We start from the raw sequence: 27502 nt of genomic DNA, 5'->3' as shown, positions 1-27502 counted from the left end.
ATACATATTATTGGGCCCCAGACCCACTGAATTAGAAACCTAGGAAACAGGTATAAATTTGTGTTTGCACAAGCTTTCCGGGAATTGTGAAACAGCCTAAAATTTGAAAACCAGTATACTGCATCATGCCGCGGCTACAGGTTTATAAGAAAGTGTATTCAAAAGCAGCGTTCATATGCCAAATGATGCAAAAGAAAATTATTTGAAGGACAGGAAGAGAATATTAGAAATTAACTTTATTTAAAATTTCTTACTATTTCTATTTTTGTGTATCTTCCATAAACAAGCAATATATAAGTACTCCATTCTCAAAAATATTTTCTGGATATGAGTGAGCAATTGAAAAAGTTTGGTGATCTTTATCATACAAATTACCATTACAATTTCTCTTTAGGTCAGCCTGGGGCCTCTCTTTAACCATCCTCTCCTTTTCATTTCTATCTTCTGCCTAACCTTGGGATTATATATATAAACCTGCACCTTTGGAATTATCTGAGCTAACAGGAAAAAACTCCTAGAGAGCCTCAGCAAAGGAGGTGAGCCCTTTGACTCATCTAATGTATTACTCAGGATCTGATGCAAAAAAAAAAAAAAAAACAGTTGCCAGAGTAAAAATATATCCACTGCAATAAGTGCACATTTCACAATTTCCAAGCAAAGCCTCACACAGGCAGAGAATGTTGAAATGTATGCATGCAGAGTCCTAAGGATGCATGTTCAAAAGAGACTCGTGACTACAAAGGGTTTGTCTTCTGGGTGGCAAGACATTTTGTATTTATTCATGAGGGGTGGAAGCGGTACAGACCGTCACTCCTAATACAAAGCTATTAGGATATGACATGAGAAAGTTCAAGACAATTACTAACACTAGGGGAGCAGCACTGCTGCTGGGTCTCTGCAGCTCCTATATGCCATGTGGTTCCCCCATGTGGAGATGAAAGGAGGTTCATGGTCATGTTCTCAGTGGGTCTTAAACTTGAGCATTGTGTAGTACAAGTTTCATTAACAATGGTAAATCAGGACAGCTTCTTTCAAAGGATAAAAGTTTCTGAGAAGTCCACGGGGCTCCCTGACCAAACAGCTCTTAGCAGACAATGGATTAGTAATTCAATTGTACTCAAGAATCAGAAACACATGGCAGGCTTTCCCTTGAAAGGCAGAACAGCAAAAACTTTGGGAAAACACAATAATTCCTTGCATGTTGACTGAATCTGAAGACAAAGGCTCTTCCATGCTTTTGCCTTTCCCTCTAACTAGATAAATTTTCACCATTTTCCAAGGACCAGCTCGAATGCCTCCCCCGTATAAAATATCCCCTACTAATTTCAAACAATTCTCCTGCTTCTTGGGGCCACAGCACTTACTATCTGCATCATTAACATTTACATCTGATAATACTCAATTTAATACTTTATCACACATTGTGCTGTCCTCTGCCTATATAATCCTCTAATTGTTTCTTTTTTTTTTTTTTTTTTAGTATTTGTCCCCAAAAGATTGAACGCTGCCTGCTGTTAGAAATCATAATGTGCTTTGATTATATCCTTGCTGCATTAGTTTACTGTGCCAGATACAGAGAAAGCATTTTCAGTAAATGTGGGGCTGGTCTGAATTACAGCACTCCGATTTGCCTATGTCTCATACAGTCAAAACCTGAGCATGGGTGAATGTCTGTGCTCTGCAAAGTGAGCAACCTGTCCTATTTGTTGAAGGTTGGTCAGAAACCCAAAACAGAGGGAATTACAGGTTATTTTCAAATACCAAAGGATTTGTTTCACATGCACGAAGGGGTGACTGCCATGTAGAATCAGATAACCCTCGAAGACTGACTCCACTGTAATCACCTCAGAAACAAGAGCCACTTCAGTGAGGGAGAACCAGAAGAACCTTCAATGACTTTTCATTTATCTGAGAGACTAAACTTGAACTTCCTATCAAGGCTGAGACCCTAGGGCCCCTGCCCCGTTCTCCAGCCTCATTTCCTACTATTGGCCCCCAGCTCTTAGTGCTCCCGCCATCCCTTTCTCCTTCCAGTTCCTCTCTACCACAGCGGTGCTCACAGTGTGGGCCCCAAGTCAGCAGCACCTGTATCACCTAGGAGCTTGTGAGACATGTACCTTTTCAGGCTCCACCCAGAGTTACTAGCTAGGGGCAGGGCTCAGGAATCTGAGCTGTAACAAGCCCTCTGGGTGTTTCTGAGACCTGCTTATATCCTAGGACCTCTGCTGTAACACTTCAAGACCATCCCTACCTTCAAGGTCTACCTACAGACCTTCAAGGTCTGCTCTATCTACAGCCTGAAATGTCCTTCCTGCAGATTTTTGGTATAAAGCAACAGCTCAGAAAATAATGTTAAATAAAAAAAAAGAATAAAAGAACCAAGAAAAAAAGTCATTCTTTTATGACTCAAAGCCAAGAGGTTTTCCTAACTAACCATTTATCCGTAAAATTTACCAATATCATCTCATACAAGCAATTTTCTACTTGGAACCACTTTTGGGGGGAGGTAGTGGTGGTGATGGTGGTATTTAATTGACCACATTTCCTCCCTTGATTTAACTACTAAACTCATTCGATCTCACCAGATATTGAGACAAGAACTCTTATGTCCCCAGTGTCCAAGGACAGTACGAACTGCTGAATGAGTAAGAGTTTGGACTAGACTCTTAAAACACTTCCTAGATGAAAATATAAGCTCCTATTCTTATTTCAAACTCTTTAAAGTACATCCTTCCCTGAACAGATTATATTTTATATCTTTATCTATTTTTCATAGATAGCAGGGGTCTCCAAAATTAGAGAGAGAGAGAGAGAGAGAGATATTAAACATACCAAAATGCTCTGAAAAAAACAAGAAAATCTTCAACGATGGTTTTAAACGCACACCACTGATATAAAATGATCTTATACAAATCAGAGAGAGGATGTAACAATAACAAGAGATTTACATAGCACTTCTTATGTGCCAGACATTGTACTAAGTGCTTTTCGGATATTAATTCAATTAATCTTCATAAACACATGATGAAGCAATTACAATCAAAAGTATTAAAGAATTAGAACAGAGGAATGCTTTTCTCATGGAAGAATTCCAGAACTTCAAAAATAAAGGAATTTTTTGGAGGCACCTGGGTGGCTCAGTTGGTTTTTGGCTCAGGTCATGATTGCATGGTTTGTGAGTTTGAGCCCCACATAGAGCTCTGTGCTAATGGTACAGAGCCTGGTTGGATTCTCTCTCTCTCCTCCTACTCTCTCTGCTACTCCCCTGCTTGCTCTCTTTCAAAATAAGTAAATAAACTTAAAAATTACAAAAATAAAAGAATTTTTTCACTGATGATCAAGTGAAAGGAAAAGGATTTTAGAAAAGTAAATTAAGACATAGAATAGGGCTTAGGTGCCTGTTTGTTGTTTGTTTGTTTGTTTGGCAAGGCCCCAACCTAACAAGTAGCAGGGTAAGGTCTCAACCCAAGTTTTCCAACTCCATAGTTGAGCCACCTACCCTCTATGGATATGTGTAAGCCAGAGGGTGTGTCTGTTTGTGCGTGTGTGTGTGTGTGTGTGTGTGTGTGTGTGCATTGCATGCATGTGCATATTCCCATTGGATTAACAAGAGAAACTTAAAATAAGGTATCTCTAATCTACAACCAGACAAAGAGACATTTTAATGTAAAAATGTATGTTTTTTTGAGAAAAATTCCCAAGAGGCCATTTCAATTCAAAATTCAATTAAAATTAACAGGAAGATCTAGTTTGTCCAAATATATATAATACCAGAACAAAAATCTGTATCAAATACATACTTATACATAAAACATATTCCTAAGAACTCAATAATAATTTTGTCCAAAGCATTTTCTAAATCAGACCTAAAATTTCAAATATTCTAAGATACAAAAACTTTCAGAATTATATATTTAGAAGTTCTCAAAATTATTATTAATAGTTTAAAAACTGTACTAAACCTTAGGAAACCCTTGTATAGAGATGATGAATACTACTTTGCATTTGATATGTAACCAATTCTCACTAAAATTGCCACATATTCTTTGGAGAAAAGGCAGCAACATCTTTATAGTAGGAAGGGACAAGGCAACAGAAGCAACCATGAAAAAACTAAGTAAGCCCTCAATGATGCTAGTACTTTGGTTTCTAACTCCCAGTTCTGTTTTTAGTTCACAGAAAAAGCATCACATTGAGTCTTTTTTTTTTCCAGATGATACCTCCGGCTGCCACAAATTTCCCATCAATCTGCTTGAACTTGGGATTGGTTTTTTTCTCTTTAAGAACTGTCTCAGACAGTCATTTCATGTCTGTTACTGCCAAAATCAGTACATGCAAACTGATTCAGTCAACTCCTCTTCATGGTCTAGAAAACCAAAAGTTGACAGACTTGTCTTTTATGACTTGCAAGTCCTTGAGATAAAGTGCTGCCTGAAGCAAAGGACACTTAAACTAGAGTGTATTTTCCCTCTATTATTGCCCAAGTAGCACTTAACCAAACCTATGACTCAAACATTCCAATTTAACATAGATATTGCTAAACTAGCACCAGCTGTCTTGGCCATATTGGGGTGGTAAGATTGGTGATGAGGGGAGTCCGGGAATGATACATCTGTTCTGATTCCCTACATCCATTTATGCTAAAGGGCCAAGAGTGGTGGCCCAGTGGTAGGCATGAGGCAAGGCTGGTTTAATAATATCCATTGTCTTTAATCACAAAACATGAGGTGTTTGTCAAAGGATTCAGAATCTATGAGTGAAATCTGAATGTGGAAGCATCATCACAGTAGACTTCTGTGCCAGCCAAAGGGTTCGTCTGTCCCTTACCCAGTAGAGCTACTGTGGGAGGAGCCTTATGAGAGTTGCCATGACTGTCCAGAGAGATCCCATCTGTCACCTGCAACTTTATTTTCTACTCTTGATAACTTTTGTACTTTTACGTTTTCAAATTTACATTGTTTCACAGAGGAAGAAGGAGTGAGCAGTAATCAAGTGGGAAAGAAGAAGAAAGAATGGAAAAAGCAAGATGAATACACATAGATATATGTATTTGTGCATGTGTATGTGCATACATGCACAAGACCCTTACCAGTTTTCTGAGCAATCTATAGTCTCAACTGCAAAAATATAAGGATTTAAATGCTGAAGCTTCAGGGATGGTGTTTGTGACATTAGGGATAGTCTACTTAGTTAGCTGCACATAAATCTTGGTCCTTGAAGCAAAGATCCCTCTGTGCTCCCAGAGTGATTCTATATTTATAGTGTTGGGTTCTCTTGGCTTTTCTGAAGATAGCCATTTACAGACAACATAAGATTCATCCCCTTTAATGGGCAGAAACCCAATTCACTTCTATTTAATTTCAAAATAAGAAAGCAATGATCCTTAAATGTGTCAAGTGTCCTTCATAGAGAGCTACCTGAGAAGTGAACGCTCTAGTTCCCATTTTACAGAAGATTAAGCAAAGTCAGAGAATAGGGTCCTAAATATTATTATAAAATTTCATTGGCAGAAAGACCCAAGAGCAGCCATGTTTCCAAGATGTTACTTTTTTGTCTTGAAGGCAATTCCCGTGCTCAGAAAGCATCACAACTGCACCTAGCAAGCATGCTCAGGTGTTTATGGTTTCCTCTTCTCAAATGAGGGTTCAAAAATGTCACTTGGTTAGGATGAGGAGTGAAAAAAACTAATAATAAAATCTAACATTTTGGGGACACTGAGGAGAACAGAGGTATTACTAAAACTGCTCCAATCACTCCAGCCCTCTCATCGTATACTGAGTATAAAACAAGTCAAGATGGGCATGGACATTGGTTGAAACCAAGATGCCCTCATGCGATCTTTACCTCCAATGGCCTTTGATCAGTTCTGTGCAGGTAAATACTTACCAACCACAACCACCACCACAACAAAACCCTGATCCATAACATTTCTATAACCTGATTTCCATAACGTAAAATTCTTCTACCATGGCCAATTTCAAGCTAATACATGTTACATGATGTCAACCAGTGTGCAAAATTCCTGAAAATTCCTACACTGGTACCAGCTCTAGTACAGCACTTCCCTTGGTGGTCACTGAACTGCAAAGTATGTATACTTTCTGAGTAAAGCAATTTGTTCATGTGACACTTCCATGACAATGGAGGGGTAGCAGTGGATGACTGCTTCTGATGGAGTATTTGTCAAGGTCTACAATCATAAAATATTCTTGCTCATCCACCCTATTTTCAGAGGGTGCCTGGGCCCATAAAGGTCAAATGATTAGATCATTTTTTTCTTTTTAATATAATGAAAAGCTTGTCAAAAAGTCAATGTTGCCCCGAAAAATGTAAACTGAGGCCTCATTTTCTGATTTCCCTTCTTTTCTCAGCACTGGTGTAGTGATGTGTTGGGGTAGTAGAGGGCATTTCTAAAAAGAGAGAAAAGAGGTTTCAAAGGGCAAGCTCAATGAAAAGATAGCTGATTTTAAAATACTTTGTTTTAAATAACATTGTGCAAATATCATCTATAATTAAGTGAAGTAGTATTGACATAGACACCATCTAACATAAAATCAGCTAGAGGACGTTCTCAGGCACCATTTGGTCACCTATGTGGTGCCTCTGCTACAGAAATAGGAAAGTCTGGGCTCACACCCTTTGGCACAGTAGGAAAGAGGTCATAGGCTTTAAAACTTAGCTTTATCACTTACTAGCAATGTGACCCTGGGCTAGCCACTTAAATTCTCTGAACCCATCTGTAGAATAGAGATAGAAATCATCACTACCTCATATGATGTGAGGATTAAATGAGATAACATATGCAAACCCTATAAAGTCATCTTTAGGTCACAAGGTCATGGTCACAATGGAGACACAATATACCAAGTCTTTAGCATATGTATACACTAGGTAAACTTTCAATGAAGGGTATTATCAACTCTGTTGGAAAGGAAAATCAAGTTCTATCCATTTTAGTTGGGTGTATAGTTGGTCAGGAGTCCAGAATCAAGACACATTAAGGTAGTAAGTCCTAACTGCCCAGCTCTCTTTTGAGAAGCCTCTGTCATGCAGTGCTGAGAGACAAAAGGCAAATTTAATTCCTGTGTTTCATTATTTCCTATAATTCAAATCACTTCCTTTAATATTTTTAATGTTATTTATTTCTGAGACAGAGATGGAGCACAAGTGGGGGAGGGGCAGAGAGAGAGGGAGACCTAGAATCCAAAGCAGGCTCCGGTCAGCAGGACTCGAACTCACACACAGTGAGATGATGCCCCGAGCCAAAGTTGGTCGCTCAACCAACTGAGCCACCCAGGTGCCCGGCAAATCACTTCTAAGAGACTGATTTCTATTAGGTCCAATGCTACATTTTATTATGTAAAATATGATGGAGAATATGAGAAAGCCCTTAGCTTTGGGGAAAATTAAGTGGGGAACTATACTTCTCACATTAAAAAAAAAAGTTGGAGAATTTAAATTCCCTTTACCTGTTGAAGCGTTTGATGCCAACTCTTATCTAAAATTACTTAAAACAATCCTCACATTTTTAAGGCATCAAAGCCCCATACATTCATTGACTTATACAAGATACAAAACATTCAAAACCACATCTAATCAATTCTTGGTACCCCCAATCCACCTGCCCACCATTTGGGCAGAAGAACAAATCACATTTCTAGAAAAGAAGCTATTACATATTTAACAAGAAATAGAGCCTTTTAAGGGGAATTATAGTGGAAAGTGGGGAAACATTCTTATTAATCATCCACCCCAATAAAAAGCTATTCTTTTATTTTTTTATAGTTTATAACTCATCTGTTTCACTACCAACAGGTCAAATTTAATGTTTCTCTCATAGTTGTATGACCCCTTTCTTATTTGACAGCTTTTAAGGGATATCTCTAGGAATACCCCTCTGATAATAAAAAGGAATTAGAAAATTACTTCTGAAAGGTCCATAGATATTGTCACTGTATTCAAGGGACCCTTGAATCTCAGGGTACCTCCTGATATGAAACACGTAACATAGTCAGGGTAGAAGGGAAACAACCAGGAGAAAAAGATTATTTTCTTCCTCATTCCTCAGAGGTCTCCTCTGGGAAAGAAACATGTTTACCTCCTTAGCCACCTAAAGTAACAAGTATCAGGTTCAAGCCTATTCCCTCAACCTTGGAACATGCTACTTCCCTCCTAACTCTGCTCTCTGTTTTTCAGTTCCTGTCCTTCACATCCATTCTCCACCTGGTGTCAGAGTGATCTTGATAATATGAAAGCTGACCAAGTCTCTGTCCTCCTCATAGTGCCCTCAGGGTAATGCCCAACTCCTCACACAAAAAGGCAGTCATCACCTGCCTCCATCCTATGTTCTAGCTTCACCTTTGATCACATCTCCATATGCAAATTATTTCAGCCAAACTGAGCTTCACATTGGTCCTCAGACTGGCCAAACTCTTGAATGTGTTTCTACCTGTCACGTACCTCAAACATGTTATCCTTCCAACTTGGCTCAAACTCTGCCTGAGAAATACACCTGAGCACCTACCATGACCATCCAACCCCCATAGTCCAGCAGCCCTCCTCTGTGTTCACACAGCATGCTCCTTCTCTTCTAGAAAATCAATGTTCGTTCTGCTTTGTCCTTCCTGGAGGATCCCATTCGAATGCATCTGAAGTCAAGCTGTATCGCACTGGTAATCCCAGTGCCCAGCTGAGTGCCTGATACATAGGAGTAGGTATGTTCCCATTAAACTTAACACAATCACACAAATGACACCACCCCAAACACAGTGGTAAGAGGACTCAGGCAGTTGATCTGTCTGGACTCATCATGCCACTTCCTAGACCCCACTATTATAGTGTTTTCTGAATACCATTTGCCTTTACATTTCAACCTGTCTCTCATCTCTTTGTCATATGTTTTTACTGCCCTTCACACTTCATGGTAATGAGTACTATCTGTGCCCACAGGTTGTAGCTAAAAGAGCCAGCATGAGTAATGATCCAAACCCCAATGTCAGGAGAATAAAAGTAAAAGGCATTACATCCTAAAGGTCTTTTGCCACAATTTGGGGAAAGAGTACAATGACCCAAAATAATTATAAAGGATAACAGCTCCTGCCACAAAGTGACTGTCCAGTCATCAAGAATGGAAGAGCATTTGGGTCAATACAGTAATAACATGAAAAAACTGATGATTTCACTGATTCTACAAATGGGCAAGTTGAGATATTCCAAACTATTATGTCCCTAAACCTGTACTATACTTTGGCTAATAATTTATAATAGGCATAGAAACCAACCATTTCTTTGTAGGATTCCTACAAACCCTTTCTCCTTTGAATGGCAAATTTAAGATCATTTTGCAACATCGGGAGCCGCTATGTAAAAAGGCCTGTGCTAGATTCTGGGGGTTCAAAATACACATAGTTCTTATTGTGAAGAATAAAGTCTGGGAGGAGATACAGTTCTCTAGTTGTATCTAATAAATCTGATCATAACGAGCTTTGACAATCTTGGATTATCTCTTACTGAAGATTAAATCCTATCCCCTTCCCCCCTCCTCCATTACAGAGTGTCAGTCGGTAGACCTATTTTGACAAGGAGCAAAATTTCTGAAAGCAATAGCCTTTAGTAATACTGAAAGGCCTCTTAACATTCTTTGAAATTGAAAGCAAAAAAATTTAAAAAAAAAAAAGCAAGCAATAAAAAGAAAAAAAATGGAAAGCTATTTTACAGCTACCTTGGACTTCAAAATACTAACCCAGTGTATGTTGTTTTCATTAATTTTATTATATATCAGCATATATGCAAATCTACTAAGAAGTGATGGAAAAAAGTTATAGAAAAATGGTTAGAGAGAGACCTCATTTAGTTGATGTCCACCCAAGAGATGGACACTTGTATTGGTTACCCACATAACAGACAGCAAGTCACAGCAAAGTAAATGATCCTTTAGGTGAAGAGCAGTAGTTTTTAAAGCTACCCTGTTAACTACTTTTAACAGTTAAACTACTTTTAACAATTTTTGCTGATTGCAAACTCGCAGAAGCCATTCGACGCTCAATCCCCTGCTGAACTATCAGCCAAAAGATGCCTATGCCTTCCTGGTTTGCCATTCTGAGTCAAGTAGCCTGACACAACTTGACCAGTGATCCGTTACAGACTTTGGATGGTGCCTCTCCAAATGGTAGAAAAAGCAGTGTCTGTGGGAGATATTCACTGACGTCTAACAAGCAGGCTTTTTAAAGGGTATTCAGGATAAAACGGACACATCCTCTTCTTCCCCAAGAGTACTTTTTCCTTTAGCTCACAAAACAGGAAATTAAAGTGCTCAACCAAAATCCCTGATAGGAAACATAAATCTCTAGAACGTTTTAATGACATTGATAACTCCCAAATGCCTAGAAATATTTCTTTAAAATGAGTTAAGAGAAAATGACATTCTCTTTCATAAGGCCCAAGCCCTCAAAAGTCCTAAGAAATGACCTCCCCGACCCAAAAAATTATAAATTAAGAACTGGAGTGGTCTTTTTTTTTTCTTTTTCTCTTTCCAAGTGTTGCCTTCCTCTAGTGACTACATCAAGAAGAGCCAACCCATCCGCGGCAACTACTTGGAGAGGTATTAACCATTTCCAGAAGTGGATTAATGTGTTCGTGAGTTGTCACAATACAGGATGCTGTTAAACCTCTTTAGTCCCTTGAAAATGGAATCATGTTCTCATCCCTAAAAAGTCTTGCTTTTGTTGTTTTGCACTCATTGATCTGGGTTTTCTGCCACTGTTTCTGAAGAACATGGGGTTCAGCCCCCTCCCCAAAACTGATGCTGTCCAAGAGGTGTGACAGCTTGGAGGCCCTTAAAGAAAAGATACCGAGGGTTACACAGGGCATCTCTCAGTCCAAAGTGGTAATGGGAACAAGAACCTTCTCTACCTTGCAGGTCAGCTTTGGTCAACGCAACTTTGTTAGCAAAAGAACAGAAAAGGCGAAAACAATAACCAGAGGTTAGTAACAGGTAGAGTAAACCAGGGCAACATTACAGAAATGAAAATACAATTGGCATAACCAACATCACTCAAAAAGACAATCAAAATGCTCTACAGGTTCTCCAGAGACAGCACAGACAGGTGATGCATGGACCAGGGCAGAGCAGGCCTCATCAGAGCCACGTCAGCAGAGCAGGGGTGGGAGAACACTGGGCTTGACAAAGCAGAAGCAGTGGTAACAAGAGCCTTCCCACATCCACACAGCCAACCCCAAGGCATATGGTCCAGAAAATGATTCTCCATGAGTCAGGATAAACATCAAGAAATAAAGGTAGTGTGTGGCCAGACTGAAGACACGTGTGCACAACCAGACCAAGCCCACAAAAGTAATTCTGAACATCTAGGAGTTAAGTATGGAAGAGTCACTTGGGAGCACTCCTTGTAACCTGCGGAAAATGCCACCAGGGAATGTGGCACTAGAACTGGGCTTGTGCATGAAGGTGACTTGGAACTCCAAGAGCTCCATTTGTTTGATTTGTAGGAATATAGCGAAACCCAAATGGCTGTGAGCAAAAAAAGCACCAAACCAATGTCCTTTTTATTTATTCATGCCAGTCTTGAAATGAAGCACGTGTGTTTCTCTCAGATGTTTACCATCTGCAATCGTGGAATCGCATTTCCAGCCAATACATGCCTTGGTCTCACTGCAAAGCTGGCCTCAAGATAGAAAGAGAGATTTACCAGCTGAGACTAGAACCAGACATTATTTCAAAATTCCTAGCCCAAATTAAGAGGCTGCAAGTCATAGCCAGATGTTGGCTAGGTTGTCTGGAAATGAGCTTAACTTGTGAAGTATATATTCTGCATATATTAGAGACATAAAATCAAAACATAGTTCAAGATTTTTTTCTTTCTTACTATAAACAGTTGAGAGGCAGAGTAGGGGATTAATATGCTTTTTTAAAATAATTTTGGACTCTTTGCACTTAGATATACAAGGGAAAGTAATACAATTACTACTTAGGGATCTTGAAAGATCATTATCAATGACGTTGACAAAACATATGATATATTCTGGCCTATGTACCCCAGACAGTGGGGATAAAACACATTTACCATCTTGAAGAGATGCAGCTCTTTGGTTTTAGTAACAGATCCTCATCCCCTACCTATTTATTGTTCTACATACAGAAATGATACATCAGGAAATGTATTCTATTTCCTATGATTGCCATGCTGCACAATACTGAAAGGCCTTCTCAAGGGGTCCATAGTATGAACAGAGATTCAGAATGAGAATGACATCTGTCTGCAGTCTCTCTAAGGTTCTGTGTTCCTCGTTCCCCCCTCCCCATGTTCTTTAGCTTCATTTCCACAGTGCCCTAAAAGGCTCCTGGGACCTCTTATAAGGGCTTATGCACATGGTGTAAACTTCCAATGGCAGTAATTTATGCCTTAACCCACTTTTTGGTCATTTTTCCTGGCCACTTAGGCTAATTATCCAAGTCATCGGTGTACAATAAACAAGGACGTTCCTCCCGAGCACTCACCCCCCCCCCCACTTCATCCCACCCAGTGGGGCGGTCATAATGCTCCATAGGTAATCACTGCAATTATCTCCATGGCAATAGAGTGCAGGGTTATTAGGCCCAGGGGACTTGCCACAAATTCGGATGGCAGAACCATCAAGTCACAATATCCGGTGCTGGACAATCACCCATACTCAGAGGAAGGTTGGGCCCCACCATAATGCATGAGATGAGTCATGCCAAACTGCACACAGAGATACAGGTAGGGATGGGAACATTTTCCCCAATTTGATGGGTAATTTCCTTTTGCTAATGCTCTCACTGCTTCTCCTGAAGTTCTCTTAAGTGGACTCCATTCCCCCCTTTATGCTATACCTTTTAAGCCACCCTTATAAGAGTTAGTTTAGACGTCCTTTTAATCCAGTACAACAGTTTTAGTTCCTTATACCCCAATTTTTTTATACTCTATAGAACTATGCTTCTAATGCAGTAGCCACAGACACATGTAGCCACAGAGCACTTGAAAGGTATGTAGTCTGAATTGAGGTGTGCTCCAAGTGTAAAATACACACTCGGTTTTGAAGGTTTAACGTGAAAAAGGAATGTAAAATGTATTATTAATAATTTTATACCATTACACGCTGAAGTGATAATACTTCGGATATGCTGGGTTAAGTTAAATAACATAAAATTAAAATTAACCCTACCTGTTACTTTGTCTTTTTTACAAGTAGCTAGAATACTAGGAAATTTAAAATTACATATGTGACTCACATTATGTTCCTATCAAGCCACGCTGCTACAGAGTTAAATGGATGATTCCTATTAACTTACAAATCTGAAAAGCGGATGGCATGATAATATTTAACATCTGAAGAGTACCTTATGCTTTTTAATGTGTGTATTTATGTTTTAATTGGGTATGATTAATTATTGCAGGATAACTGGAATTTCTGTCATCCCACAGTCTTTGAAACTAAGATATTTGATTTAATTCCCAAATGTTACATTTATCCCAGCATTGCCTTTAATGCTGAAAGAAGTAAGAGCAAGCCAAGGAGACAAAAATTCTTGATTTAAATGACATTGTGCATTTTCAGGAGAAGAAAACAAAGTGGCTATTTTAAGTGCATGGTGATTCCCAACTTCCTGTCTTCTCAGGTACACAGACCATATGTGGTCCACTGGATATAAGAAATTCCTGGCCAAAGGAAAACTGGAGTGGACTATTCCATCTTATTACTAGATCACGTGGGAAGTTGACTCTTAGGCAAAGGGGAGTGACTTCCATACTGCAAGTCAGCTTGTGAAGCTGATGGGAAGCTTTTATAAAGGTAGCAGTGAACCCAGAATGAAAGCTGGTTAAAGAACAGAAGCAATAAATGAGGTTGAACTTAGGAGATGAGTGAATGGGTTTGACACAGTAAGTCAACGAGATAGAAAAAAAAAAAAAAAAACAACAACACAATATGCTATTGCACATAGGACCATGAGGCTCAACCAGACAAAAGAATGCTAACTGGTCAGACAGACCAGTTAGCTAACTGGTCAGACAGACATCTTTGCCTTTCAAGTTAGGTAAGGGTCCCCTTTCCAACCTACCCAAGGACCCGGGGTGGGGGGGGGGGGGGTGGCGGTGGAGGAGGGAGGCTGAAAGGGGGTGGGGGGGGAGGAGGGAGGCTGAAAAGTGTTCACTGCTTCCCTCTGCTGGTTAAACTAGACTGTTTTGTTATAAAGAACTGTTGAACTCCAGAAGACCTGTAAAATTCAGTTAGTATCTTAAAGATATTAAGATATCTTTATCTTATATTATATATATTATCAGAAACAGGCTGAGCATGGTTTTTTTTTTGTGCTGCACTGATGGACATGCAATGTTATTAGATGTCTGTAATGAGATAATATGTGCAAATAATAATCTTACTGTTTATTGAGTACCTACTACGTATGTACCAGGCATTTTATATATAGCTCTGATTTACAGATCTTATTTTCCAAAGCAAGTTTTATTGCCCCAATTTGCAGATGAGGAGGATAGAGATCAGAGAAGTTAAGTAACTTGCCAAATGTCACACAATGAACAAGAGTCGCTATCTGGACCTAAATCCACGTCTTTTCTAACATTGACACCCATGCTGTTGCATGACATCACACTAAGGAACTACCTAACAATGCCTGACATCTAGTAAGTATTCAATAAATGTTAGTTCCCTTCCCTTATCATGGCATTCCGACATCATTTTCCAACCTCCTGCTGAGTTTGCATTAGACGATGCAATAGCTATTAGAAACATTTCATTAATGGTGACACCCACATGAAAGTCTGCCATGTATAAAAACATAAATAAAAACCCCTACTGCCCTTTCAGCCATGCTGGAAGCAAAGGTACAAGTCCGGAGGAGTCTGATGTCAATGCCAGGGAAAGTCCTCTACTGGCAAGTATGTGACACTGGGAAGACATCTGCCAACATACATTCCCAGCACCTGAGGCCCATGTCTTGACATACTGAGCCAGTGACAGGAGGACACCAATGATGACGCAATGTCAGATAACCAATGGGAATGAGAGATGACTGGTAAACCAAGTAAGAAGGCACTGGCAGAGGCAGCAAAGAGGCGTGGTGCTTGCGACAAGGCTGTAGCTTGAAAAGAAAAGAGGCCGTACCTTCACAGCCACGTTCTATCTGTCCACTCCGATGGAGGGCATCGTTGATGAGGTCTGGCAGACGCCCATTCAAATCCACCGAGGCCAGACATCCCTGAAAGCCATCCCGGGAAGCCACCAATTTTGGAAGGTTGCTGTACATGCCTTGGGCCAGACCCGCCATGTAGAGGTCACCTGCAAAAGAAAGTAAGTAGCAAGAGCAAATGAGTAAAGGGTTAGAAACCATGTCAACTAAAGCTAATGCACCTTAGACTAGTATACTTCTTGGATAATGATAATAAAGCTGGGAGGGGGAACCAGCATAAACAACTAATTACCAGAGTTTCTACATTGTAGACAGAGGAAACTAACATTGCTTATGTCATTCATTTTCTGCATGCCATCTCACAAATTTTAATCACTATATTCAGTCTATGAGGTAGGTATTGTTCCCATTTTATGATGAAGTAAAGATTAACAGGATTTTCAACAAAACCACCACTTACTCACTGCTTTTTATGTGCTTGTTACCAATAATATGCTTAGGATTTTATAGACATTATCCCATCAAAAGTCCTAACAGCCCATAAAGGTAGTAACAATTATTATCCTCATTTTGCAAAAAAAAAAAGTATACAGAAGCTGAACAAGGCTAAGAGATTTCATCAAAGTCACCCAGGCAGTAAGCGATTCAGCTGAGATTCCAAAACATATATATATATATCCTATCCTCTATATTATGAGCCCCCACATTTTGACATTTATCACCTCACACTCAGCCCCCACATACCCCAGGTTTACGGAGAAAATGAACCATCCCTGGAAGAGTGGTTTAAGTAAAAATTGCATTTGGATATAATTTAATGTTGTTAAAATAGGATATGCATTATGTATCGAAAACACATAGCATTCCTAACTTGCAGTATACTTCTGCAAACAGCCTTTCTACGGTAAAAAATGTTCTAAAAAGGAAATCCTTCTTTACAGGTTTACCTTTCAAATCCAGATTTTTGGCACCATTGATAACCTGAGTGACCACTTTAGTGTCCACTTTCAAACTGTGGGTGTTACTGTTGTCTCGGGTGATGACGACGTTGTGCCACTGGTTGTCATTCAGGGGGCGGTCACTGTTGCCCTTGATCACATTGGGACCATTCCCGAGGTCAAACACATAGTGTATGTACCTGTGAGAAACAATAACCCCCCCAGTGAGTTGAGACTCCCTAAAGTGGATTAATGGCAACCTATATACATAACTGACACTAACGGCTTCACCCCCCCATGTTACCCTGGCATTATGCAGGAATAATTAAAGCTTGATTTAGGATTGTAAAAATAATCCTAGCCTATCCTATCAGACCTTAATTCCATACTTACGTAATTCACTTCTCTAACACTATCTAAAAATCCAGAGTCACAAAGTAGTGTAGACAGTACATTCCAAAACACTAAGGGGCGGCATTTAAATTCAATGGATCATGGATCTATTATCTGGTTCTGTTCTAGTTTTTGTTTTTATTTTAACTATTTTCCAACACACGGTAGTAAAATATCTTGCAGAAAGAACAGCTTTTAAAACGTTGCATAAATGAGCTAATGGTAATGCTGAAAATATCTATATTTCATTTCTTCCTATAGACTTGGTAGCTGCAGATAGCACTGACCCAGAGACAGATGCAATGCACCCTATATATCCTTCTTTTGCAAAAATAAGCTTCTCTCCTATAGGTTTAAAGGACTACATTTTACAGTAAAAAAAAAAAAAGTCTGAGAATATTGAGTTAGTGGAATATATTTAAATAAACTAATGAATTTCTCTTCCTTCCAGCCCTAACCATTACATAGGTATTTTTAATCAAAGAGGATGAGAGCATGTACTGGGAATAGAGAGTAGGGAACAGAATGGGTACTTTTTTTCATATCCATATTTCATGCAGGGCTTGAGCCAAGATACCTGGTATAAACTATGTGAAGTGTTCTACTCACCCCTTGACTAGCTCAACTGCAATGAAGTCATTGCCATCACCACTGTTGAAGAGGATGAAGCCATCAGCTGAGGTGGTCTTGAACTGGAAGAAGAGGTGCATGGAGGTGTATGCCTGGAGGGTGGCCAGGCTCAGGTAGCTGCTCTTGGTCTTGAAGGTGACAGGGTCAGCAATGATGTTCCTCAGTCCAAAACGTGCCTTCAGCTCACAGTAATCAATGTCACCATTTTTGCACAAGTCAATGTAGAGCAGGCCATTGAACATGAGGCTCTGCAAGTGCCCAATGAAACTGGAGGGGACAACGGAGATGTAGCGTTTCTCAGTCATGATTCCAGTTTCGATATTGTGGAATTCCAAGCGGGTATGGTCCCCCACCATTGTACCTATGAACATCACAAAGGAGATACCAACAAGTCACCATGTTTTGTCACGGCATCCTTACTGTATCTTTTAGGTGTCCATGCAAAATATTCACTTCCAGAAAACAAAATACTCAATGTAGTATGGAGCCAATGTGGCCTCAGTCAGGAGGCTGACTCTTGACCCAGTCTGAGCTATATGTCCTGCATACCATGCTCTCATGCCGCAGCTCAGAACATTCCATCACATAACAGAAAATACGCAATTGTGGATAATTCCACTGAAAGGGTAAAACCATCCATCTCCATTCAAAAAAAACAATTGGGTATGAAGCATACTATAAGCAGAAAAGTCTCTTGCCCTAAACCTTTTAAAGATACAACAAAAAAAGCATTAGGCATTCACTACCAAATATTTATTGATGTAATAATTTACCACCTAGTACTTGTAGAAAGATTCTATTGTAGAACATTAATTTTTTTTCTGACCAGCAACTGTTGCTATTTCTGATAAAACAGCTTCCATCTTTATTTTACCTTAAAACCATCTGGACTGGATAAAGCTGGCCCTAACCCAGCTCTTGAAATAATCAGGCTACCCAGACTGGACGACTCCATATATTTTATGCCCCTAACCAAAGAGCATTGTCTATATGGACTAACAAGGTGGTCTTTAAACTTTATCATACCTCTGGCTCACATTAAGGGCTTCTTAACTCACAGTTCCCTAGGCCCTGCCCTCAGAGTTTATCATTCAAAAGTCTGGGGTGTAGCCTGAGAATATGCATTTCTAACAAGTTCCAAGGTGATGCTTATATAGCTGGTCTAGGAACCACCCTTAGAACCAAGGGATTAGCAGCAACATAAACTGGAGTATTCAGTAATTATTCAGTAATTAACTCGAGTAATATTCACCTCCAGAGCTTTTGCTAGAACACCTTTGAAAGAGTCATTCTTGGTAAATAAGGTTTGTTGAAGGAATAAGAAGAAAACCTAGAGCTGCTGGAGGCCTCGTGATAAGGAGAGAGATTGGGCCTGCCTGAGTAGACAGCCAACCCAGAAGATAACCATAACATGGACAGAAAGTTTCTCTAGGGTGATGCCATGTGAAGGTCTGGATTCAGTAGTCACAGCCAGACTTTTAACTATATGGCAATAGATTCCCTTTTGTGCTTCAAGCATTTGAGTTGGGTGTCGGACACTTACAATTAAAAGATCTCCAGCTGATACAAATTAACTAGTAGACCTTTCATTAAATGGGTTATCTAGAAGTAGTAAGTGAATAGGGCAGGAGTAATGAAAGGGGTTTGAAATAAATACAAAAGAGAATGGAAATCTTAATAACAAAGTCAAGAAAAACAGCATTAGTATGGCTAGAGTAGATGGTGGCTCCCTCAACATTTATATAGACAAATCATTAAAATTTAACAAACCATGCCCTAATGCCCCAGTGGTGAAGGAAGGGCAGGGAAAATCCCTCCTCCTGCCCTATCTTGTTACCTCCCACACTGAAGAAACTTCACTACAAAGACACTCCTAGCATCTCTTTACTAACTCTGTTACAGCTTTCCAGAGGAAAAGGAGTGACATAATCAGGAAGATTAAAGAAAATCTACCGAGAAACTGTATTTCCATAGTTCACCCCCTGGCACTTCCTGTTTCTCCCTAGGGGAACAAGCTGTCTTCAAGAAATACCCAGTGTAGGGGCGCTTGGGTGGCTCAGTCGGTGAGCATCTGACTTCAGCTCAGGTCATGATCTCACAGCTTGTGAGTTCAAGCCCCACATTAGGCTCTGTGCTGATGGCTCAGAGCCTGGAGCCTCTTCATAGTCTGTGTCTTTCTCTCTCTCTCTGCCCCTCTCCCGCTCACACTCTGTCTCTGTCTCTCAAAAATAAATAAACATTAAAAAAAAAAAAAAAGAAATACCCAGTTTACCCCATTTACCCACCACACCATGGACTTTAGGGAAGCAAGCCTTTCTTCCGTGGAGATGCCTACCCAAGCCCTGAATTAGTTAGCATTCAAGTGGGCAATTCTAATTCTGAAATTCAGGGGAGTGTGGCTCAGCCGGTTAAGCATCTGACTTCAACTCGGGTCATGATCTCATAGTTCAGAAACCCAATACCTGCATCTGGCTCTGTACTGACAGCTCAGAGCCTGGAGCCTGATTCTGATTCTGTGTCTCCCTCAATCTCTGCCCCTCCCCCACTCACGCTCTGTCTCTCTCTGTCCTCTCTCTCTCTCTCTCTCTCTCTCTCTCTCTCTCAAAAATAAACATTAAAAACAAGTTATCAAAAAAATAATTCTGAAATTCAGTAGAGGTTAACCACATTCTTCAGTACTAGTGTTACCACTGATAAAAATGATACTTGTCTTTAACCAGCCTTGCATTTGTTTTGTTTTTTTTGTTTGTTTGTTTTGGTTTTTTTTGCTATTCATGTAGAACTCAGACAGCAGAGGAAAAAAAAAAAGGATAGGAGGGGATTATATTTTCTTAGGTCCCTTCAACTTCAGTACCTGGGAGATTCAACTAGATCTCACCTTCAGATATTCAGTATTAATGTCATCTCTTTAGGAGCATATTCGGATCTGATGCAAAGAGTTGTTTATAAGCACAAAAGTCAGATTTACATTTTATGAGCTTCTATGTGGTGTTTTGACAACTAGTGACAATTCATTCTCTTAATAGAAGCAAAAATAAAATAATGGGTGTTGGTTAACCTAAATATAAAATTATAATAGGACAAAAATAAAAATGTAACATAAATCTGCTAATAATTGAAAAAGTAGGAGAATTAGTGTATAAAATTACTTGGTATTGAAAGTTGGACTAATCACGAAAATGAAAACTAGCATAGCCTAAATTCACGTGCTGTAGAACAATGAAGTGACTGAAATGAATACCCATAGTCAATTAGCTATAGCTGTTAATACAGGGCTGGAGAATGATGGGAGGGATCATTCATAGCCAATCTTCATGGGAACACAGGAACTAAGGAGGAGAAGGAGGAGAAGGAGGAGAAGGAGGAGGAGGAGGAGGAGGAGGAGGAGAAGGAGGAGGAGAAGGAGGAGGAGAAGGAGGAGGAGAAGGAGGAGGAGGAGAAGGAGGAGAAGGAGGAGGAGGAGAAGGAGGAGGAGAAGGAGGAGGAGGAGAAGGAGGAGGAGGAGGAGGAGGAGGAGAAGGAGGAGGAGGAGGAGGAGGAGGAGGAGGAGGAGGAGGAGAAGGAGGGAGGAGAAGGAGAAGGAGGAGGAGAAGGAGGAGGAGGAGAAGGAGGAGGAGGAGGAGAGAAGAAGGAGGAGAAGGAGAGAAGGAGAAGGAGGAGAAGGAGGAGAAGGAGGAGAAGGAGGAGAAGGAGGAGGAGGAGGAGGAGGAGAAGGAGGAGGAGGAGGAGGAGGAGGAGAAGGAGGAGGAGAAGGAGGAAGAGGAGGAGGAAGAGGAGGAGGAGGAGAAGAAGAAGGAGGAGGAGAAGAAGGAGGAGAAGAAGAAGGAGAAGGAGGAGAAGGAGGAAAAGGAGGAGGAGACGAAGGAGAAGGAGGAGAAAGAGGAGAAGGAGGAGGAGGAGGAGAAGGAAAAGGAGAAGGAAAATAAGGATAAGGAAAGGAGGAGGAGGATGTGAAGGGGAGGAGTAGGAGGATGGAAGGGGGAGGGGAAGAAGATCAGCTCTGATAATTAAGAAGTGATAATGGGATGATCCTTGGTGAAGACTGGGATTCCAAAAGAAACCCAAAGAGACAATTTTTTTTTTTTTTTCAACGTTTATTTATTTTTGGGACAGAGAGAGACAGAGCATGAACGGGGGAGGGGCAGAGAGAGAGGGAGACACAGAATCGGAAACAGGCTCCAGGCTCTGAGCCATCAGCCCAGAGCCCGACGCGGGGCTCGAACTCACGGACCGCGAGATCGTGACCTGGCTGAAGTCGGACGCCCAACCGACTGCGCCACCCAGGCGCCCCCCAAAGAGACAATTTTTAAAGTCAACAGGGAGCTTTTATAGAAATTATAGATAAACTGGCCTCCAGAACTGAGGTGTTAGGAAATTCTGTTCACTAGAAAATGAATTTCATAAAGCAAGAAAATTATGTACAGTGTTGACAGAGAGAAGAGAGATTGAAGAAGGGTAAGAGAAAGGAAACTAACAATGGAATTTGAGAGCATAGCCCATGGACACAGACTGATTTAAGAAAACCTTAAATGGATGAGTCACAGAGGCTCAACTAGAAGTTGTAGGGGGCGGGGGTGCAACATGGAGCCAAATTAGAAGAGGAACTGCTAAAGAAGCTCACTTGGCTGTGGATGGAGGTTCCCAAAAAAGTAAGCTATTACTTCTAGAGAAAGCATTAAAGAGACTGCTTAAAGTTTGAGCCCTGTGCCAAACTAAGCAAATAAATAAAGATAGATAGATAGATAGATAGATAGATACCTGGATTTTTTTTAAGATTTTAAAATTTATTTTTTTGTTGGGGGGGGGGCAAGAGTGCAAGCAGGATAGGGGCAGAGAGAGAGAGAGAGAGAGAGAGAGAGAGAGAGAGAGAATCCCAAGCAGGCTCCACACTGCCAGCACAGAGCCCAATGCGGGGCTCAATCTCACGAACTGTGAGATCATGACCTGAGCTGAAATTGAAAGTCAGATGCTCAACTGACTGGGGCACCCATGTACCCCTATTCAGGTTTTTTTAATCTGTGTATCATCTAATCAATATTAATTGATTGGGAACCTTTTCATTCATCTCTTCTGAATGCTGTCTTGTAGACTAAAACACCTTTCTGTTTGCATATATGCATACTTCACAGCAGCTGCTTTCAAATTTCACAGGAAAGAAGAGTGATTTTGGAGAAAGATAACAAAAAAAAAAAAAAAAAACCCCACAAGACTACTAAACATTATTTATGTGTCAGGCACTATGCTAGACACTTCAGAACCACCAACAAATGTCATTATCACAATAACTAGGTATTATCTTGCTTTAGAGAGGGGACACTTAGCTTACGTTAAGCAATGGGATCAGAGTTCATACAGGTTGTAAATGGTAGAACCTCAAATTGAACCCAAGTGTGTCTAATTCCAAAACCCACATCTCATCTTGTAACACTACACAGTGGAGAAAAAACTTGACTTATTCCTTACATTATTGTGGGTGGAATTTAACTGGTGAAATTTCCACACTGAAGTTTCCACAATGGGTTCACACTCCTTCCCAGTGGCCAACCATCATCACGTCATTCCTTCTAATTTACACATATTCAGCACCTTCCTGAGAATAACTGTACTGCCTTGGCTCCTATTCACACATTCGCTTCCATATTTCACTGATGGCCAACAGCAGTTTACACACTAGCCCTCAGAGTGATAAAGTCTGTGGAGAACATAAACCTATAGAAAATTTGTCCAGGGTCAAGCTGTAACTTCCCATGAGGCATATACTGGTCGAGCACGTAGACTCTGAAGCCACACTGCCTGGGTTATATAACTTTTATGTGCCTCAGTTTCCCATCTGTGAAGTAGGTATGAAGTTTTCAGGATTAGATGTGTCACTTCAGAGAAAGTACTTAGAACGGTGCCTAGTGCTTAAGTTTATAGCTATTAATAATTATGCATAATTCATTTTTTCCTTTCTCTGAAATGTGTTAAGAATTTCCTAATTAGTTTGATTATTTGTTCCCTTTTACTAGAACACAATCTCTTTTTAAGTAGAAACCACTTCTCACCTCTTCTGTATGTCCTGCAGTGTTTAGCAGAGGGGACTGAGCACAGCAAGCATCCCTCACATCTGAGGAACGAGGTTGTATTTGAGACATTTGCTCTGGAGTCAGGGTTTGGATCATTGCCATCTCTACACATGAAGTTCCTAGCCACACTAAAAGCTTAGCAAAGAAATAATAGGAAAGACTGAGAGGAGGCAACTTGACCTCCCTTGGCTCCCAGACATGGGGAGAGAAGTCAAGAAAATGAAGGCTTGTAAAGTCTCAGTGAAGGATGCACATTTTGCCCACAATCTTCCAGCTCCATTGGTCACATACCCTTTCCTCCACGATAACAAATTTTTTCAAAAGTATATCCTTTAACAACAACAACAACAAGTTCTGGAGCCAAATAAGCTTGGTAAATACTTCACATGTGATCATTGATGATTAGCAATGTATATTAGCATACTAAAGAATCCCAGCAAATCTTGCAATAAAGTCCGCTTCATTTTGTTTAGCCTAGTATTTCCAAAATCCATCCTATCATGTTTTTTATTAATATAAGAAACAAACTGTCCTTGGAAAATGACTTTCTACAGCTAGGTGCCGGATGTGCTGTTTACGGCGAGGGACAGAGAAATCAACATGAACCAGAGGAGTCAAAAGAGAGATGAATTTCTGTACTAGCAAGAAGCTCTGGGTGGAGTGGGTGATTCACACAGCATCAGATCCCAATTCTGAGGAGCATAACCCTAGTGAAGTGTTCCCTTCATTTATTCTTGAAAATAGAAATCCAGCTCAGTCAGTCAGTCAGTCAGTCAGTCAATCAATCTTTATTAACTGTCAACTGAACCTAACACTTTCCCAGGAACACACTGTATCACAATACATGAAAACCACCAGGCTAAGGAATATTTCTTTCCTTGCTTTTGATTCCTTATGAGTCTGACCTATTCTTTGCATCATTTCTACAAACTAGCTGAAAATTTGACACCCTAGGGGACCTTAAACAGCATGAAAGGGATTGCTAAATAAGCCAATAAGACACTACTTAATAACCTGAGGACTGTGTGGTATTTTAGTTTCATTGCCTGATTTTATGACTTCTGTGAGCTAAAATTAAAATTCCCAAACCCATTATCACTGTAAGAAGCAATCCAAGGTTGTAGCTCATAAGCAAAATAGCTCTTTTCTTCTCCAAGATTTCTTTATCCTTATGGCTGCTCTTTTCCATCAGCAGTAAAGAAGGGGATAAGGTTGAAAATGAAAGAGCTTCATTAATTTCAAATATCAAATTACTGGATGACTTGGGTCTTCAATGGTTTAGTCCTGCTTTTTAATTATTAGTGGTAAGAGAAAAAACACTTTATAATTACCTTTATTCTAAAGTTTCTATAAAAGAATAATGACCAAACGAGGTAATACACATTACTGTATCCTCAGTTCTGCAGTTCTTTATGACTACAGCTTTCAGGGCATGTTATTTCCTGTGGAAATAAAAGGGACTCACTGTCCAGAGAGATTGGGGTGAGGTCGCCATCTAGTGGCTGCCATTCAAAACACGCTGGGAATAGCACCGCTGGGCTACTGGGCTCAGCCTAGAGGAACTAGCAAGGGATACGGGACTGTCACTGCTGCTTTGCAGAATCCTGTTTGAACTAACAGCTCAGGAGGACTTCTTGAATAATTAATTCAGGATGGCTGTGGGTTCTAAACTATATATCCATTTTTACATCTCTTTGCTTACATTCATTACATAAAGCTAAGTTACCCTTCAGGCATATAGAATAGTAACCTTACCCCCCACACATACTAAGGTGTCTATGTACATACAATTGGGGGGTTTTGGATACTTATTATGGTTCTGTTTAGCTTCATTTTTGAGGGGAGAGGGGTGTTTTAGTCTACACTAAAATGTATTCCTCACATCACCCCTAATCAATTCCATTGTATTTTTCCCATAGCATAATACAAATCATTTTTCTTATGATGGTTTGTGAAGTCCAGCAAGCAGCCTGATTTGGTGATATCACAAAAACATGAATTTGGAGCTTGAATTACACAGCTCCTTCTAAATTTCATGTCTTCTTGAATGTAAAAAGACAATAAGAACTCTTATTTTGCAAGGTAATGGGGAATTACAGAAGATTTAAGGAGCCGATATCGGTAAGACAGCTATCTGAGTATCTAATGCCTACTGGGCACTGAATATATGCCTCCTACTCTTCCTCTGTTCATTGACTCTCCTTACCTACCTACCTACCTACCTACCTACACACACACACACACACACGCACACGCACACACACACGCTTTACCTCCACACATGGCTCACTATAATTCCAGACTCCAGAAGTACTGAAGCTCATGAATATAAAATTAAATTATAGGACCCCAAATTGTAGGACCTTTAAACAGGAGAGGTCCTTAGCAGTAATAGAATTTCAAGGTTAAAAATGAGGAAATGAGGAAAAAGAGATTTATCATATCTGTCCCAACAGCAAAAAGTATTTTAGTTAAAATGACTGTATGAAACCCCAGGAATCCTGACTCTATCTTGACTATCTTAATCACAGAAGAATCTAGAGATAATTTACACCACTGACTTCATTTGACAAGATTCAGAAACAGTAAGTGACTTTTCCAACATCTGGCAGAGAATTAAAGCCAGGGCCCAGATCTCCTGACATGAACAGTGTTCTATAATACCCCATGCTACCCCCCAAGTTTTCTTTTCATATCCTAGTGCACTGCTCTGGAATGTTAGAAAGTAGAGATTTATTTGGATACAACACGGAGGATGCCCTCTCTCTTCCAACCTAGACCTCATTAAATTTTACCCATCAAATTATGGCTAACTAGCTACCTTAATTAGCCACTCCTGCTTTCCCCAGCCCAAAATGATAATTTTCTCTTCTGAATGACAACGACAACCCACCCATTTTGGAATCTCATTACATATTCTTTGTCTTATTTTCTATCTACTCTACTATCTACTCTACTAATTGGTTCATTATTTGAGGAAACAGATAATCTCTTGTGCTTTCTTCTTTTTTTCTACATCCTTAGCACACTACTGATATGTAACAGGCTCTCAAGAAATACTTATTGCTTATGTGAAGCTTCAAATGTTCCTTTATTTATGTATACATTCATTCATTTATATTTGTCCTCCTAGAATGTAAATTCCAACCAAGTCAAGCACTTGCGTATTTCTTCACCTCCACATTCTTATTGCCTTCTAAAGTAGAACTCAAAACATGGTAGATACTCAATAACAATTAAATAACATATGTATTTAGCTCCTTCTAAGTATCCTGTAGTGATCTAAGTACATACTTTTACCTATAATGTTCTGAATTTCTGGTTTATTCATCTCCCTCTACTAGAAAGTCAGTTATTGAGAGAAGAAACTGGCACCTGGGAAGGTGACTGATAAGTGATTTTTGAATAAATGAATAATAAAGGATCTACAGAACTGTACATCTACTCTCCAGATACATATTCTATGCCTAAGGATACCTCATCAACATACAGTGACAGTAATGGGTAAATTCTATAATACAGATCAATGAAAAGGGATTATGCAAATATAGAGGAAGACCTCCTTAGCCTTACCTGAGCTTGTCAACAGAGAACATGTCACATGACTTCTGTTCAGCAAAATAAAACATTTTTTTTTAAAAAACCCTTTGCTCACTGAATGACCAAGAGGACTATGAGAGCAAAGACAGACAAATTTCACTACATATAGCTGTACTCACCCTCAGCCACATCATCATCCACAGTTAATTTAAGGCTTTTTCCTCTCCGCACCACCCGAACGGTGTGCCATTCATTGTCATTGAGCTTCTGCCCCGCATACAGGGTCTCAGGTCCTTTGCCTAAGGACGATGGTAAGTGTTAAAGTTAGAATCAATTCTGAAAGTAGTAATTATGGCATCAGAGCTGTCAAAGCCACACTGGTGCACATGACCCAGTAGCATTCAAGGAATCATGCCCACCCATAGCCCATCTTAGTTTCATTGATCCAAGAGAATGCTCCACTATTGCCCCAAATGCAAAAGTCTCAATTCATATGGACATTGACAAAACAATGAAAGATATAAGTGTCCTCCTTTGTCTACAGATATAAAGTTCTAAAATGCCAATGGTAAGCAAACGTTTATAAGAAATGTAGTCAGCTGTCATTTTGTTTCTCAAAGTCTTAGATTTCAGATGAATTTCTTAAAGATACAGGAAACCCATCATGTATTTTTTTTTAGAACTATTTGGTCACTTAGGCATAATACACCAGTCTGGCTTTTGGAGAGTATTCATCAATTGGATGAGAAAAG

At 39.9% G+C, this 27502-nt stretch overlaps 1 protein-coding gene across 6 annotated transcripts in view; it reads right to left on the bottom strand.

Annotated features, from left to right (window-relative positions):
• Positions 1-27502, bottom strand: part of NRXN3 (neurexin 3) — a 1124854-nt gene that overhangs the window by 800835 nt on the left and 296517 nt on the right. For 4 of the 6 annotated variants that reach the window (XM_032593428.1, XM_030319691.1, XM_030319688.1 and 1 more), the window contains exons 7-10: positions 26930-27049; positions 17125-17506; positions 16132-16322; positions 15160-15333 (exon numbers count right to left, since the gene is read on the bottom strand). In XM_032593428.1, coding sequence (XP_032449319.1) covers positions 15160-15333; positions 16132-16322; positions 17125-17506; positions 26930-27049 — 867 coding nt within the window. Of the gene's footprint in view, positions 1-10911; positions 10939-15159; positions 15334-16131; positions 16323-17124; positions 17507-26929; positions 27050-27502 lie in introns of all 6 variants that reach the window. The other 2 variants (XM_032593426.1, XM_032593427.1) reach the window with 1 other exon arrangement.

Source organism: Lynx canadensis, chromosome B3 (assembly GCF_007474595.2).
Source record: "Lynx canadensis isolate LIC74 chromosome B3, mLynCan4.pri.v2, whole genome shotgun sequence".
In the NCBI taxonomy this organism is placed as follows: Eukaryota; Metazoa; Chordata; class Mammalia; order Carnivora; family Felidae; genus Lynx; species Lynx canadensis.
The sequence above is the reverse complement of the archived record's forward strand: the minus strand, read 5'-3'. Positions and strand labels throughout refer to the sequence as shown.